The 14,159-nt window shown below is 51.4% G+C and overlaps 4 protein-coding genes across 4 annotated transcripts, besides 7 other annotated features; 2 read left to right on the top strand and 2 right to left on the bottom strand.

Annotated features, from left to right (window-relative positions):
- Positions 1-657: 657 nt before the first annotated feature.
- PVX_091890 (mitochondrial import inner membrane translocase, putative) lies at positions 658-2,825 on the top strand (the record flags this gene model as incomplete). The annotated part of the gene is made up of 2 exons (XM_001615320.1): positions 658-1,474; positions 1,680-2,825. Exons 1-2 carry the CDS (start codon positions 1,235-1,237, stop codon positions 2,823-2,825), a joined length of 1,386 nt encoding a protein of 461 aa, XP_001615370.1. The 5' UTR covers positions 658-1,234.
- A 172-nt stretch (positions 2,826-2,997) lies between these two features.
- On the bottom strand, positions 2,998-7,308 carry PVX_091885 (DNA-dependent RNA polymerase, putative; the record flags this gene model as incomplete). Its single annotated transcript, XM_001615319.1, has 2 exons — positions 2,998-7,011; positions 7,099-7,308. The coding sequence occupies 2 exons, from the start codon at positions 7,306-7,308 to the stop codon at positions 3,301-3,303; spliced, it is 3,921 nt and encodes a 1,306-aa protein (XP_001615369.1). The 3' UTR covers positions 2,998-3,300.
- A 119-nt stretch (positions 7,309-7,427) lies between these two features.
- Positions 7,428-7,447: a microsatellite.
- A 2,050-nt stretch (positions 7,448-9,497) lies between these two features.
- PVX_091880 (hypothetical protein, conserved) lies at positions 9,498-10,799 on the top strand (the record flags this gene model as incomplete). The annotated part of the gene is made up of 4 exons (XM_001615318.1): positions 9,498-9,558; positions 9,841-9,912; positions 10,064-10,336; positions 10,465-10,799. The coding sequence occupies 4 exons, from the start codon at positions 9,498-9,500 to the stop codon at positions 10,797-10,799; spliced, it is 741 nt and encodes a 246-aa protein (XP_001615368.1).
- Positions 9,860-9,929: a microsatellite.
- A 1,127-nt stretch (positions 10,800-11,926) lies between the features above and the next one.
- Positions 11,927-13,408, bottom strand: PVX_091875 (hypothetical protein, conserved; the record flags this gene model as incomplete). The annotated part of the gene is made up of 1 exon (XM_001615317.1): positions 11,927-13,408. The coding sequence occupies one exon, from the start codon at positions 13,406-13,408 to the stop codon at positions 11,927-11,929; it is 1,482 nt and encodes a 493-aa protein (XP_001615367.1).
- Positions 12,237-12,303: a microsatellite.
- Positions 12,414-12,453: a microsatellite.
- Positions 12,801-12,848: a microsatellite.
- Positions 12,870-13,045: a microsatellite.
- Positions 13,080-13,102: a microsatellite.
- Positions 13,409-14,159: the final 751 nt, after the last annotated feature.

Genomic DNA, 14,159 nt, shown 5'->3' with positions numbered 1-14,159 from the left:
TTTTACCGCCGTCCATTTGGCTCGTTTCGCGTTAATGGCTCTCCCCTCTCCGGGAGAAAAGTTCGCAACCGCGGTGAAGTAGATTCTTGCAATTTGCGCCAAATCGTAACAACTGACAAAACTGCTTCGATTTAATACGCACAGGGGAGGGGCACTGTTCCCTCTACAAAATTTCCCCTCCTTGTTTGTCGTTCCTCATAAAGGTTTTTTTTTTTTTTTCAAGTAAACATTTCACTGCAATTTTATTCAACTGGATGGGTGCCTTTTTACGCGACGAGTTGTGAACATAACGACAGGCCGAACGAACAAGTGATTTGTGACTAACATGCTGTGCTCCATTGCAGCTTTGATGCCATGCCGCTTTAACATTTTTTCTCCCCTTGTTTTGCGCATTCCATTCATTCACTCGTTCGCAAACTTGGGCTTCAACTTTTCACCCGCGTTCAAATGGCCCGCCTTAACACGCGCAAAAAACGTGCATATGGAAAAACACTCGCGTAATTCAGGTCGCTCCATTTTTGCCCTGGAGAAGCCGCTTAAAAATGCCAACCTTTTCACGAACCAAAAGGAAGCGACGAAAAGGTATGTAGAGAGAGTGTTGTTTTTGTGGTCCTTTGCAGTTATGCGAGGGGAATTTTTCTTTTTTTTTTTTTTTTTCCCATAAAAGAGTACCCCTTTTTTTTTTTGTACGTTCATTCGGGAGTGGAAAAATGCATATGAACTGTACATGTTCGTACGTGTATGTTTTTGCAACTATATAAACGTAACCGCAGCGCTGGCGACAAAGTTCGACGCCGCAGGGTGAACTCCGCTGCTGGGCAAATCAGCCTATGAGCGGTGAGAGTTCTCAGCGGGAAAGGGGCGCCCTCCTATCGATTAATTTGCATACGGTTGGTAACGCAACAACAAGGGGAAAAACGCCCACCCGTATATTCATATGAAATACGCACTATCCATTTTGCGTACCTTTTTTGTGCTTTTTTTTTTGTGCCCGTTCGCCAGACCGAGCGCATATACCTGCGCAACAGCAGAATATGTCGCCCGCGTGGCATGCCCATGTGGTGAACGCGCCCCGTCCGCATGCTGGTCAGCCTGCCTAGTTGACCCCACTGGCCGGCGCAAAAAAAAAGACTGCCTTCATGTGTATGCACTGTAGTAGTTACGTAATAAAGTAATTACACAACTGCACAGTTGCGTGTGCGCACTTGCGGCGAGAACCCAGGCGAGGCGCACCATGAGGAGCATTCTAAATAGCGTGCTTGTTGTGAACCAGAACGTTGGCAAGAAGGCAAAGGGTAGGAGATTCGTTTCGGCCACATGTAGAGTGAAAAGCATTTTCGACAGTAGGTATGTGTTCAAGGGCACGGACTACTCCCTCTGGAGTGAAAGGCGCAACGCTCAGCAGGGGGGTGTCCATCTCACGGGGAAAAACAAAAAGTGCTTTTCAACCTTTATGAAGAATGTTATCGAGCAGGTAGGTATTCCCCTTTCTGGTGGGTGCCATGGGGGGGGCATCTCCCCCCCCCTGACGGGACGCACTCGTAGAGCGGTTCGCGTGTAAGCAGTTGGAATTGCTCCCCACCACCGATAATTAGGGCTAATCAGCACTAACCATTGCTAACCACCGCTAACCCTGCTAACCACCGCTAACCCCGCTCACCACCGCTCCGCCCTGGCAGGTCAAAAAAGACATGAAGGAAAACAAGCAGTACCAGGAGGCCCTGAAGGAGCTGAAGGAAAAAACCGAAATAGACCACAAGGCGGTGAAGCTGAAGAAAAAAATTGAGGAAAACATAAATCTCCTAAAGCACATAAAGGGAAAAAATGAAGAAGCAGTGAGGCTGCTCTACAACGACGTCAACAAGTTTATTCGCTACTGCTTTGAGAGTTACACCGTTTTTCGGTTTTTAAAACATACCAGTGTTAAGTTTTTTTTAATTATGCAGAGGTTGCTGCTGTGCTCGAGCAGCAAGCTGACGGAACTGGCGGACAAGTGGAACGAGAAGAACAGCGCCTTTGTGCAGCTGGACAAGTGGAGGCAGGAAATGGCCATCAAGCGGTACAAGAGGGGCGCGCGGGGGGGGAGCAATACGGACAGCAATACGGAAAGTAGTTCGAACATCCGTTCCGGCAGTAGTTCTGACATCCGTTCGGATGGCGCGCCCCCACTGCCGAACCAGTCCAACGCGGGGAGTGCCTCGGAGGACAAACCCGGGAGCAGCGATCTGGTACTGGCGCACGAATCCGCATGGGACAAATTTGGAAGCAAACTGAAAGACATGCCCTTTTTAAACAACTTTTTTGAAAATCCCATTTTGGGAAAATTATTTGGAGAGACCGAGCTGGCAGCAGCACTCAGGGAGATGAAGATGCAGGACAAGAACTTCAAGCTGTGTGAACTGATGTACCTGTTTGAGTTTGTAATTTCGAAGCACATCGTTGAGTCCTACCTGATCGGTGATGAGGAGACGCTGCGACTGCACTGCGGGCAGTCGGCTTTTAACTCGCTCAACGCAAGCATAAACGAGAGGAAGAAAAAAAAAGTGTATTTGGACACGAATGTGCTCATATATAAGAATCACGAGCTGAAGGGGGCGCAGAGGATGGAGGAGAGCTCCCCCTGGTTCATCTTCACCTTCCACACGCAGCAAATCAACTGCTTGAAGAATGCGAATGACGAAATCGTCGAGGGGCACATCGACGACATTCGCGAAGTGGTTTACACCATCGCCCTGTCCAAGCACCCCGAGCCGGAGAGGGAGGGCCTGCTCTACCCCTACCTCGTGCGCGAGTTCGCCATCATCGGGAACACTCCCTCGTGGTGAGCGGTGGAGCGGCGGCGGAGCGGCGGATCTGTATAGCGGTGGGGCGAGGCGGACTTCCTCCATTCGCGCCTCCTTCACCGCGCACCCACTTGGGGAAAGAAGCCCCCTCGGGAGGCCCCCCAGTGTGGAACCCATTTTTTTTTCTTTTTTTAAACAATAAAACGCCTACGCTGCACATCGCCGTGGGCGCGTTTGGTTTGATTTAAATTTAATCCTCGAGAGGCGGCGCTTCCCCGCTGCTCGCCGCGCAGTTGGTTCGTACGGCAGGCAAAAAAGGGGGGGGCGCTCAATAAATGGGCACACGAGGTTACGCGGTCACGCGGATATGCAACCATGCAACCGTGCAACCATGCAACCATGCAACCGTGCAACCGTGCAATCGTGCAACCGTGCAACCATGCAACCATGCAACCGTGCAACCGTGCAACCGTGCAACCGTGCAACCGTGCAACCGTGCAACCGTGCAACCATACCGTCAGCTGAAAAAGTAGCGACTGCGGCGAACGAGGGAGACGTCGAGGTGGCCCTGGTCGGGGGGCGCGGGGATCCTGGAGGCGTGCTTGCCCAGGCGCATCTGGTAGCCCCGATAGAGGTTCTGCAAGATGGGCTCCTCATACAGAGTGACAAAGGAGTCCCTAATGAACACATTCATTTGGTCTACGTTACACGCGTGAGTCCAGTAGGAGTCATGCACAGCGGCAAAGCTGAAGTTATTTTCGAGGACCATTTTCTCAGCCGTCATCATAAGGTGAGAAGCATCTAAAGAATGGACGAAATTTGGAGGGAAGCCAAGTCTCTGTTTGTTCTTATGGAGCAAGCTATTTTGATACGAGATGACACTGACTGATTGGAGAGGAGTGTTAACTAAAATCCGGTGCCCTAATCGGTAGGGTTGTTCGCAGGGGAGACCTATAGGGGATAGCCAAGTGACTGGGATGTTCAGCTCATTGGTTACTTTGGATAAATTATTAAACCATTTTTTGATGATCATTGCCCTTTTGAAAATTTCGCTAATGGATTCGAAGATGTAATTGGCTATGTACTGGGACAACTGGTTGATGGTTTTTTTTTCTAACACTTTGGTGGTCATGCTTTGGATTTTGCCTTTGACTTGGTCCTTGGCTCCTACTGAGGTGACTCCGTAGCAGATGGTCATGATGGTTTGCTTGACGACTTTCCGCTTGAGCAGGTCGAATTGGAAGCAGCACTTCGCGAGGTGTTCTCTGCAGCGGGGGGGGGCACAGTTAGGCGTGCCGCTACTCTTTCCCCTATCTCCTTTAGGCGGCGACGCCGCTCCGTCCAAGTCCGCTTTAACTTTACTGCGCACAATTTCCAACACCACGGTGTAGATATCCTGCGGCTCATCCGATGGAATGATGTTGACCGCCTTCCCCCCGTCGTAGTCCCTGCCCAGGGCGGCGTAGTGTTGAAGACCATTACACGTGCCATCCTGCTGCACAGGGATGTTGCTCCTATATTTGGACGGATCGGGACACTCCAACGCTCTGGTGAGGTCCATCGAAACGGAGAGAGCTTGCCAAGGTTTCTCTGCTGTGCTCCAAAAGTCTACATGTTGAAAGGGATTTTCACTCAGCCGTTTGATATTACCCAAGTTAGAATCAACCCAGTTGATGCGTTGCTCAAACGTCAGTTTATCCTTCCCAAAGTTATTCGCCAGGTGTATTTTAAGCCAGAACAATCCCCTGGGGCCAATTTCCTCCCTATCATGGAAGGTGATCAAGCTGCGGCAAATGTCGTCACTCATATGGTGCAAATGGGGAGAGAGAGGATACATCCTCCCCCGAAAGTCAATGTTATGTGGGAAATAAATCACTTTACAGTTTTTCAGCGTTTTCGCGATGGCAATTTTTTGCAAAAAAGTGGGTCTCTCACTGATCAGGCATTTATTTAATCTGCTAATTTCCTCCCTTAATAAATAATATTTTTTAATATCCTCCACGTTTTGCTTTGCCGTATGGGAGGGTCCACTGGGGAGACTATAATTCTGCTTGCGCGGGATGTTTCCTATGGTAATCCCCTTATTGTAGGCGTATTCGATGAGGTGCAAAATTTCTTCGTTTACTTCCCAGCGGACGTTTCCCATTTGGGAGACTACACTTTTGATTCGCTCCAAGTTACACACGTCTATGTTGAACAGAGGCTTCACATTGCAACGGATGAAGTTGTTTTTCAGGAGGAGCATCCCACCTTCCGAGTGGGTCCACTTCTTCGGCTTGCTTATCATCGGGAGGTGGTTCAACGGGATGTGAGAGTTGATCGCGTTGTTGAGCAGGTAATTCGCGCAACACTCCCGCATGTGTATGACGCCGTACCAGCTGCCGTTCCTCCACACGTACGAGTGGACGAACACTGGCAGCTCTATCTTGCTGGGGTCTCTTCTCGACCGGTACAGCACTACCTGCTTGTTCTTCAGCTGCTCCTTCCGCCGTTTGCCGAAGTTGTTTTCGCGCCTTCGGGGGGAAGCGGCGTGGTTGTCTGCGTTAGCGGGGGAAGCGGCACTGGCTCTGTTATCACCACCTGCACCATCTTCGCCACCCCCTTCCTTTTCCCTCTCCTTCCCCTTCTCCTTTTCCCTCTCCTCGCCGCCCCGCCCCTTGCCCCGCTCGAGGACCACGAACTCCAGCGAATTGGACTCCTCCTCATAGTACTTCTCATAGTTGAGCTCCTTCTCGTATTTGCACTCAGCGTGCAGCTTCTCCCCCCTGCCCTTGGCCATCTTGTGCAGGAGCAGATAATATTTGTACTCATTTCGGTGCTCCTCCTTGGCGACGCTCAGGTCGACGTCCATCTTCGCGCTGTCCATGAGCATCTTCAGGAGGAGCCCCCCGACTGCGGCCTTCTTCTGCGAGTTCCACTGCACCAGGTGGAAGTCGTCGCGCGGGCCGGACCCGCTCGCTTCTGCCACGTTTGCCTCTACTGCCACGCCTGCTTCTACAGCCTCTCCAGCCGCTTCTGCCACGTTTGCCCCCCCCCCCTGCAGCTTCCTCCTAATGCCGCAGAGCATCCGGTACTTCTGAAAGTGCGAGAAGGACGCGTTGGCTTTGTTCCTCTTGACGTAGCGGTACAGCAGGTTGTTCCTCTCCAGCTGCTGGAAGTTCAGCTCGTTGTTAATTTCCTGGCCGATCTTGATGGCGATGTGCGTGAACAGTGACTGGTACGCGTAGCCCTGCTCGAAATTCTTCGACTGCGTGGTGATGCTGTTGGCGTATTTTTTTTTCTGCGGGTTGAAGGTGTATTGGATGGTCCACTTCACGGTGATGATGGCTAGCAGCTTGTCCTCCACCAGTTCGGGCAGCCCCCCCCTGCCGGTCTCCGCGAGCGAGGCGGTGTGTGCAGCGGCGGTGTGAGGGGCGGCGGTTTGCGAAGCAGCCGTGGTGGTTCCATCTGTCCCCCCTTCACCGCTACCACCTCTCCTGCGCTGCCGCTGCCTGTAGCTGGCGATCCTCCGCTCCAGCTCGTTCACCCAACTCAAGTATATTTTGCAGAGCCCCCGGATTTCCGTTATCTTCTTCAAGTCGTGGAGGTTCGAAACGAACTCCTCCGCTTCCTCGATGGCCTTCTGGTAGGAGGACCGCTCTATCAGCATTTGCCTGCGCACGTTCACGGTGTCCTCCTCGGGGGCGTCCCTCCCCGCCGCTGCGCAGTGGGGAGGCCAGTTTCGCGGCGTGGTTGGCGAATTTGGCGGCGAGTTTCTCGGCCCGCTACGCAGATCGGGCCTCCGCGCGGCGTGTCCTTCCCCTGCGCCCTGGAGGATGGGGTAAATGTGCTCCCCGTACAGCTTCTTTTTCGCCTCTCTGAGGAAGTTCACGTCGAAGAGGCCGTTCACGTCGATGGGGCTGTTCGCGTTGAAGCGGCTGTTTACGAAGGGGCTGTCCTCGCCAAGATTCATATGCACCCTCTCGATGTGACTGAGCACTTCTTCCCCCCCAAGGTCGCACATGAGGAGGCCATTCGCCGCCATGTACTGGTCCAGATTTTCAAAGAAGGCCACAATGTCTCCTTCTACATATTGCAAATATTTTTTATTTAACGTGTTTATGTATTTCACAATTTGTTGCTTCTTCTGCTTCTCCAGCTTTTGAATCGACCTGATTAGGCTGTGCAGCTCCTTCAGGACCTGCTCGTCGAGGTTCTTCGTCGCTCCATCGGGTCGCAGTGGGGGCGGCTGTTCACATGGTGGGTGCCGCGTGTGGGGATCCCCTTGGGGTGGCTGCTCCCCCCGTTCGCCCACACACTGTGCAGACTCCCCTACCAAAGTTACATTTTCGCCATTGGTGCTACTCGGCTTGATCGAAGCAGGGGCCTCCTCCCTCGATATGAGTACCTTGGAGGATATAAATGCCCTGGTTTCCCCACAGTGCGCGGTCCGTCGGATTGCTCTCCTTACGTAAAGGGCGCTGCTCTTTTTACTTAACTGTGCGAGGCGGGGAATAACATACGGCGCGAGTGTCTTCAATTTCATTTATTGTGACGAGTTGGACGAGAGTGAGGAGTAAGAGAGTCGGTTCGGCTAGCCATCATTTTGGAGCAGTCCTCGCGGTGCACACATATGCCTACACATGCGCGTGGTGTTCTCCCCTCCCCTGGCGCCGCAACGTGGGGACTCCTCAACCCATGGTTTGCAAAAAAAAAAAAAAAAAAAAAAAAAAAATATGCCTACCGAATGTGTGTGCGCATGTAGAGAAGCTGTACTGCTGATGGGACCAACAAAAGAAAATTAATTATCCATTTTTTTTCTTCTTTTTCTATAGCAGCCGCCTCCCACGTCAAACGTGCTATCTGTTCATTCTTGCAACGAACGAATTTGCGACGCGGTTTCCTCTAAAAGGTTTTAAAAAAAAAAAAAAAAATCGAGCTGCTTTGTCAAATGTAAGGTGATGCATAACAGCGGACGAAGTTTTCTTCTTTTTTTTCCCTTTCAAGTGGAAAGCAAATGGAGAGGCGAAAAAAAAAAAAAAAAAAAAAATGCTACATTTATTTCTTAGCATTGTTCAACCCTCGGCCGCGGAAAAATGTGCCCCGCCCGACCTGCATACACGCATGTACATAAGCGTATAAAAAAAAACAGGTGCTTGTGTATGCTCGAATGTATGCGTGTACATTGGCACCCTTGCGAAGGGCGAACGGGATAATGGACGATTATGCTGCGAGCGTGCAGTTAAACGCTTTTGGCTCCCCCATCATGGGATTACCACTTAGTGAGTTGACTTGACGCACGATGGGTACCTTTTTTTTTTTTTTTTTTTTTCGCCCCCCTTTAATGGATTATCTTTTTTCGTCTATACGACGGAGAAGGCGAGTACAAGTTCATGCGTCTGCCCTTTCACTCGTCCGCCTGACCACGGGCCTATACGCAACTGACACCCAACCGACGTCGCCGAAGTGGCGGCGAAGACCCGGAGGTACAACCCATCGTCCCCTCGTCGAGTCGAGCCATTGCGCGCATTCCTCTTTCGCATTCCCGTGGTTGGGCAGAAAAAAAAAAAAAAAAAAAAAAAAAAAATGCACATTCACTTAATGCGTGTAACCCATTAACATTACTACCACAGAGTGGACGCCCTCCTTCCCCCGTCGCGACGCCAATTCTCCACCCCAACGTGAGGGAGGCATACCCGTGTATGCAGTGCGTGTAGGTGTACACATACGCCGCATGACGCATGGCGCATTAGGCATATCGCATGAAGATGCCTCATGCCACAATCAGATGGAAAGCAGCCCCTTTCGCCGAGCCCGTCCGCCCGCCTCGTCCCCCATTTTTCTTCTCCCCTCTCGGTGAGATACCCCCGGAATAAAAAAAAAAAAAAAAAAATTACATATGACAGGTTACGTTGCCACGAATCGGGGATAGCTATGCCGAGAGAAATGGCAGCAATCGACCCCCCGCGGGAAAGAGAGGGCCGCGGCGAGGCCACTTCGCCAAGAGGGACCTTCTCACGTGTGTTCCTGCACCTGCACGCGCATCCGCACCCGCACCCCCATCCACACATGTCATTTCCAAACGTATGCCATGCATCCGCGCACATGCACAGGGGCACATAACCCAGCTTTGTTCGTTCTACATGAGGCAGGTACCAGTCAAAGTCCACTCCCGCTTTGCGAAAGGTCGATTTTGTTTCTTACCTCTTGCTCCTTCACTCATTTGTTATACTGCCCATTTGCCTTTTTTTTTTTTTTTTTCTTTAAATTTGCCTTTTTTTTTTTTTTTTTTTATGTTAACTGTTTTACCTTCCCGAGAGCGGCATATCAGTTTTGTTTACGCATTGGCTTGCCTTTTTCTTTAAGTTTTTTTTTTTTCTTTTTTTTTTTTTTTTTCCACCCTGGTTACATACTTCACTTTGTCATCTTCACCACGTTCACCATCTTTCGAATACCTTTTTCACGTCAATTATTTTTTTTTCCCCCCCTTTTAACAATCACCGCTTTTAAGCAAAAATCTCGGCTTGCCACCCCTCCACGCAAAGGCACATTTTGGCCAAATTGCAGCTTACCCAAAGGGCAGAAACGGAAAGGGGAAAAAGGGGGGCCCATTTTTATAACCGACCTGCTGCCTGGTGGAAGGGCTATACCACCGCGAGGCATTCGCGAGAGAGAGGCGCACGAGAGAGCGACGCGGGAGCACTTGTTGGCAGTGGTGTTAGCGCGCGAACAGGGATGGTCACTAAGTTGATCAAGTTCATTGTCCTGAGGCCCAGGGGGATCCCCCAGAATTTGGGTAGCCCGGCGAGGAGTGGCTCCGCGGGAGTGGCGGCCAACATGAGTAGAAGCGAACATGAGTGGAGGGGGAGGCTCCTTTGGGGGCATTCCCCCAGTTCGCCCGGAGTACCCACTGAGCACGTTTGAATGTTCCACACGCACGCTGAGTTGATCGCCCCTTGTGTGAGTGTGCATCTGCTTCTACCGCTCAGCTGCGATTGGTTCGTTTCGCCCCTCCATAGTTGCACACCCTCCTAACGTGAGTGCAGCCCAACATGACACGCTTCCTTCCCACCCGCAGAACTGGAAGTGAATTGCAGCGAAGTTATAAAAAATGTGAAGGAGAAATTATTTTGGGAAGACCTGAAAAAGGGTAAGAAAAATAAAGTGACACCTTTGCATCCGCCATTGCGTCTGCTTTTTTTCTGGAGAGGTTAAGTGGCAGCTGGCCATGTGTAGGGCCGCCCCTCCACTGGGTTCCTCCTATTACATTTACCCTTTCACCCCCCCCTTCTTTTCTGCAGAGCTGAACGTTCGACTGATCTACATGGGGAAAATCCTGGATGAGAAGAAAAAGCTGGAGGATTACTTAAGCCATTATTACAAGGATTTATTTTTGAATGGCAAGCCCAGCTCGTCTGGATACGAAAGTAGGAAGGACGGTTCTGGGGGGGCCATTGGGATGAGCAGAGACACGAATGGGAAAAACGCTGCCGGCTGTTCCAAGGAGAGCTTCCTTAACATCCCCATTACGATTCACGTGAAGATCACAGAGAAGTCGACCTCCTCCAAGGGTGGTAAGTTGCGCGGAGGGGCGCCAACCATTGAGATAATATTACACAGCGTGGAGAAGCCCTACCGTGTGGTGCTTCCCGTTCCCCCCGCACATACACACACGAATGTATGCTGCCTTTCTCTTTTGTAGACCACCTGGACGGCAAGAACATCAACACGACGCTGGCGCAACTGAGCCTGATAATGTTCGTCTCGCTTCTTTGGATGTATCGATACAACTACGCAGAAGCATTCCCCTTTTTCTCCTCCATCGTGCTTTGCATTTTCACCGTTTTGATTGTGAGTCTTCTTTTTTACACTTATATAATTTTACTTTTTCAAGTCTTGTTTAAGGTGATGGCGGTAGCGTACCACCTGGTGAAGCAGAGCGCGTTGCGCGTGCTCACTTACATCAACGAGAGGAAGGCCAAACTGTTTGTGAGGAGAGAAGCGAGGGGAGGAGGCGCTGCCGCTAAGGAGAATTGACCGGGCATGCCCGCTTCACCACTGCGTGTTGTTTGTGCAGCCCCCCTATGTACTCTTTCTTCCATTACCACTATCCCCTTCGCGACTGCGCGCGAGGCAGACCGCCTGCGCCGCCTTTTGTTTTTTTGTGTGTGCACGCATGAGTGAGTAGTGCGTGCGGCCCTACCGATGTGCCTACCATCAGAATAGCGGCCCTACCGATGTGCCTACCATCAGAATAGCGGTCTTCCGATGTGTGCACCTTCAAAGGGGCGACCCCGCCGACGTGCTTCCCCTCACACGTGCACGTTTGTATGTGTTTTGTGTATATGTTTACGTTTGTGCCGCTACTCGCGCGCGGATATATCGCCCCCCCCTCCCTGCTACTTTCAACCAGTTAGTAATTCGAATGGGGCATTCTCCTGCCTCCCTCCAGGTGTGGCACTCGAGGGAGGCACATACCCTTGTGTACTTCTACACGCAAACACGCACATGTATATACGAATGCCGGCCCTTCGCGTGTTTGCTTTCCCGCCGTTCGACGAGCACCCCGTGGAGGAGGCACTGCGCAGGTAGCTACTCTGTGTATACATCTCCACACGGGGTGCGCTTCTCCACACCCTGTGCTTGATTAAACGAAACAAAACGCTACCGAAAGAGGACCTCGCTTTTTAAAAGATCGGCATTCAACGTGCGGATGGGCAGTGGGGTGGTGCCTGCTGGGGTGGTGCCTGGTGGGCCGCGCCCATTTCCAGGTTGGTCACCTCTTTTTCTTTTTCTTTTTTTACACATGCAGATGTGCAAGTGGGTGGCAAACGTTTTAGTGGGTGCGCCCTTGGCGCGTGGGGGTGAACGGCTCAACGGGAGTTGGGGCACGTTTGGGGTTGCTTTGGAAAGGGGCGCTCACCATGGGGGGGTAAAAAGGGAAAACAAACCGGTAGAGTGGGGAGGCAAACCGGTAGAGGGGGAAAACAAACCGGTAGAGTGGGGAGGCAAACCGGTAGAGGGGGAAAACAAACCGGTAGAGGGGAAAGCAAACCGGTAGAGGGGAAAGCAAACCGGTAGAGGGGAAAGCAAACCGGTAGAGGGGAAAACAAATTGGCAGGGTGGGCAGAGTGGGCAGCTCTTCCGACATGCCGCTACTCCCCCTACTGGAAGGCGCGCATGAAGGCCTGCAGGTGGCGCTCGCGGGCCTGGCGGTTGGCCTCGGCGACGGCCCGGTTGAGGCTGTCCGCGGCGCGCCCGGAGTGCTCATCCCGGGGCACCACGAGGGGGAGTTCCTCCTCATTGGTGTAGAAGCCGAAGCGGTTATTTATGGCAACGTACAGTTGCAGCAGCTGGTTGCGCTCCTCCTGGTTGAGTTTATTCAAATCGAGTCCGCACTTCGAAATGATGGCCCTGACTTTGTTGGCCTCCTCCTTGTGCACGACGAACTGGTTTACGTAGCCGCCCTTCTTAAGCTCATACTGCGCGAGGACGTTTTTAACAAGGGGGTTCTGCTTGTCTAGCTGTTTCACAAAGGAGAGTTCCTTCTTCACGTGCTTGATTAGGGTATCCTCTTGGGTGATGCCCCTAATGTTATTGATGCTGTCGTTGAGGATGGAGCTGTAAAACTGGGGGTCGCTCTGCACTTTCTGGTACATCATATTGACCATTTCGTTGACCACTATTTGCTGTAGCGACTGTTTATACTTCACCTCGGCGTTGTGCATTTCGTTGAGCTTTTTCTCCAGCTGGTGGTGTATCTTCTTCCTCTCCTCCTGTATGTAGGCCCGCCTGTACATGCTGATGAGCTGCCCGCTATACGTCTTGAAATTCGCTAGATTGGCACTACACTCGGTGTCCTTAGAATACAACTTAAGTTGCTTGTATAGGATTTCCTCTGCGGCTAGTTGGTTCTGCTCATTCTGTTCTGCCATCAGTTTTTTCCCCTTATTTAGGAAGCTCCAAATGTCCCTGTAAAAGTGGGAGCCTAGCATGTAGAAGACGCTGAAGAAGGGGATGGTCTTCGAAAGGAACCAGGCGTTACTCAACACCACGTTGTTTAGGCCAAAATAGAGAAAGACAAATATAAGGCCGTAGGATGAGAGCAAATTTTGAGGCTTCAAACATTTCAGGTGAATTAACTCCTCCGGATTTTCACTCCTTTTTTTGAGGCAATACTTATACACCTCTTCTTCCTCCAGTTTAAAAAGGGCAGCAATTTCAGGGTAATGAAATTTGTACTTGTTAGTAAATGCTAAGTCCAGTGCGTTGATTTCTTTTTTGGAGTATCCATTTAGGAACATCACGTCTAGTAGCTCCTCCTTTGTTAGGTAGACGTCCTTTTCTGTGGTTAGACCACTTTCACACCTCTTGGCGAACTGGAGGAAGTCATCATTTCGATTCTCCATCGATGTGATCAATTTTAGGTAACGCAGGAAGATCGGCACCTTCTTGGTGAATGCATAGAGGTCATCTCTGCTCGGGCGCGAGAGATACATGTCGTCGTACTGCACGTTGCTGATGAGGGGGAGGCTAATTCGGTACTTGGTGTACACGTACTCCTTCGGGATTCCGCGGCTGTTGTTTGTGTAGTGCCTCCTCAGGGGGGGCACTCCCCCCCGGGGCCTCCCCTTCACGTGAAGCATTTCGCGTAGCGCGAGGGGGGGGAGCTCTAAAGGGGTAACCTCACACTAAGGAAGCCTATTTGGAGAACGCCTATTCGGAGGGGGCTTATTCGGAGGGGGCTTATTCGGAGGAGGCCTACTTGGAGTGCTCCTACCAGGGAGGGCTATCTACTAACGCGCGCGCTGCTACGCCGAAACATGCGGCGGGGAAATAAAGGGGGAAGGGGGGAAAAAAATTACACCGCTCACCACGCACGCGGGGGGAAAATTCGCCGTTCGCTTCGTCACTCGGTTGCTTCTGATGAGAAGTGCCTCACAAGTTGGCCAGCTGGGAACGTATGATCGTATGATCGTGTGCGGTTTGTTCTCTCACCAAATGATACACAAGGAGGTACGCGGGGGTGGGTGTTTCGCCGCTACCGTTTTTGTTTCCTGGCAAGGTGCGCCCCCTCGCCGCTCTGTGTTTTGTGATGCCGTCGATTGGGGCGATTTTTGCATTTTCCATCAATTTGGGGCAATTTTTGGCCTCAAATACACCGCGGGAAGGCACCTGCTTCGTATTTTTTTAATCACCCGGGGGACAGCGGCGTACCCAGAGATGTGCACCGTACGTATGCATGTGTACGTACTACGCAAGTTTGCCCCTTTCTTCTCCCTTTTCCGGTTGGCTAAGGAAGGGCAAGTTTCCGCAACCCCACCTACGCGCTGCCCAAATTATGGAGTTCTTTTTTTTTTTTTTTTTAAAAAGATTTTTCCCTCCCACGGCCAATTG

The sequence above is a fragment of the Plasmodium vivax genome, chromosome 9, assembly GCF_000002415.2.
Source record: "Plasmodium vivax chromosome 9, whole genome shotgun sequence".
Classification (NCBI taxonomy): domain Eukaryota; phylum Apicomplexa; class Aconoidasida; order Haemosporida; family Plasmodiidae; genus Plasmodium; species Plasmodium vivax.
Note: the sequence above shows the minus strand (reverse complement) of the source record. Positions and strands in the feature narration are given on the sequence as shown.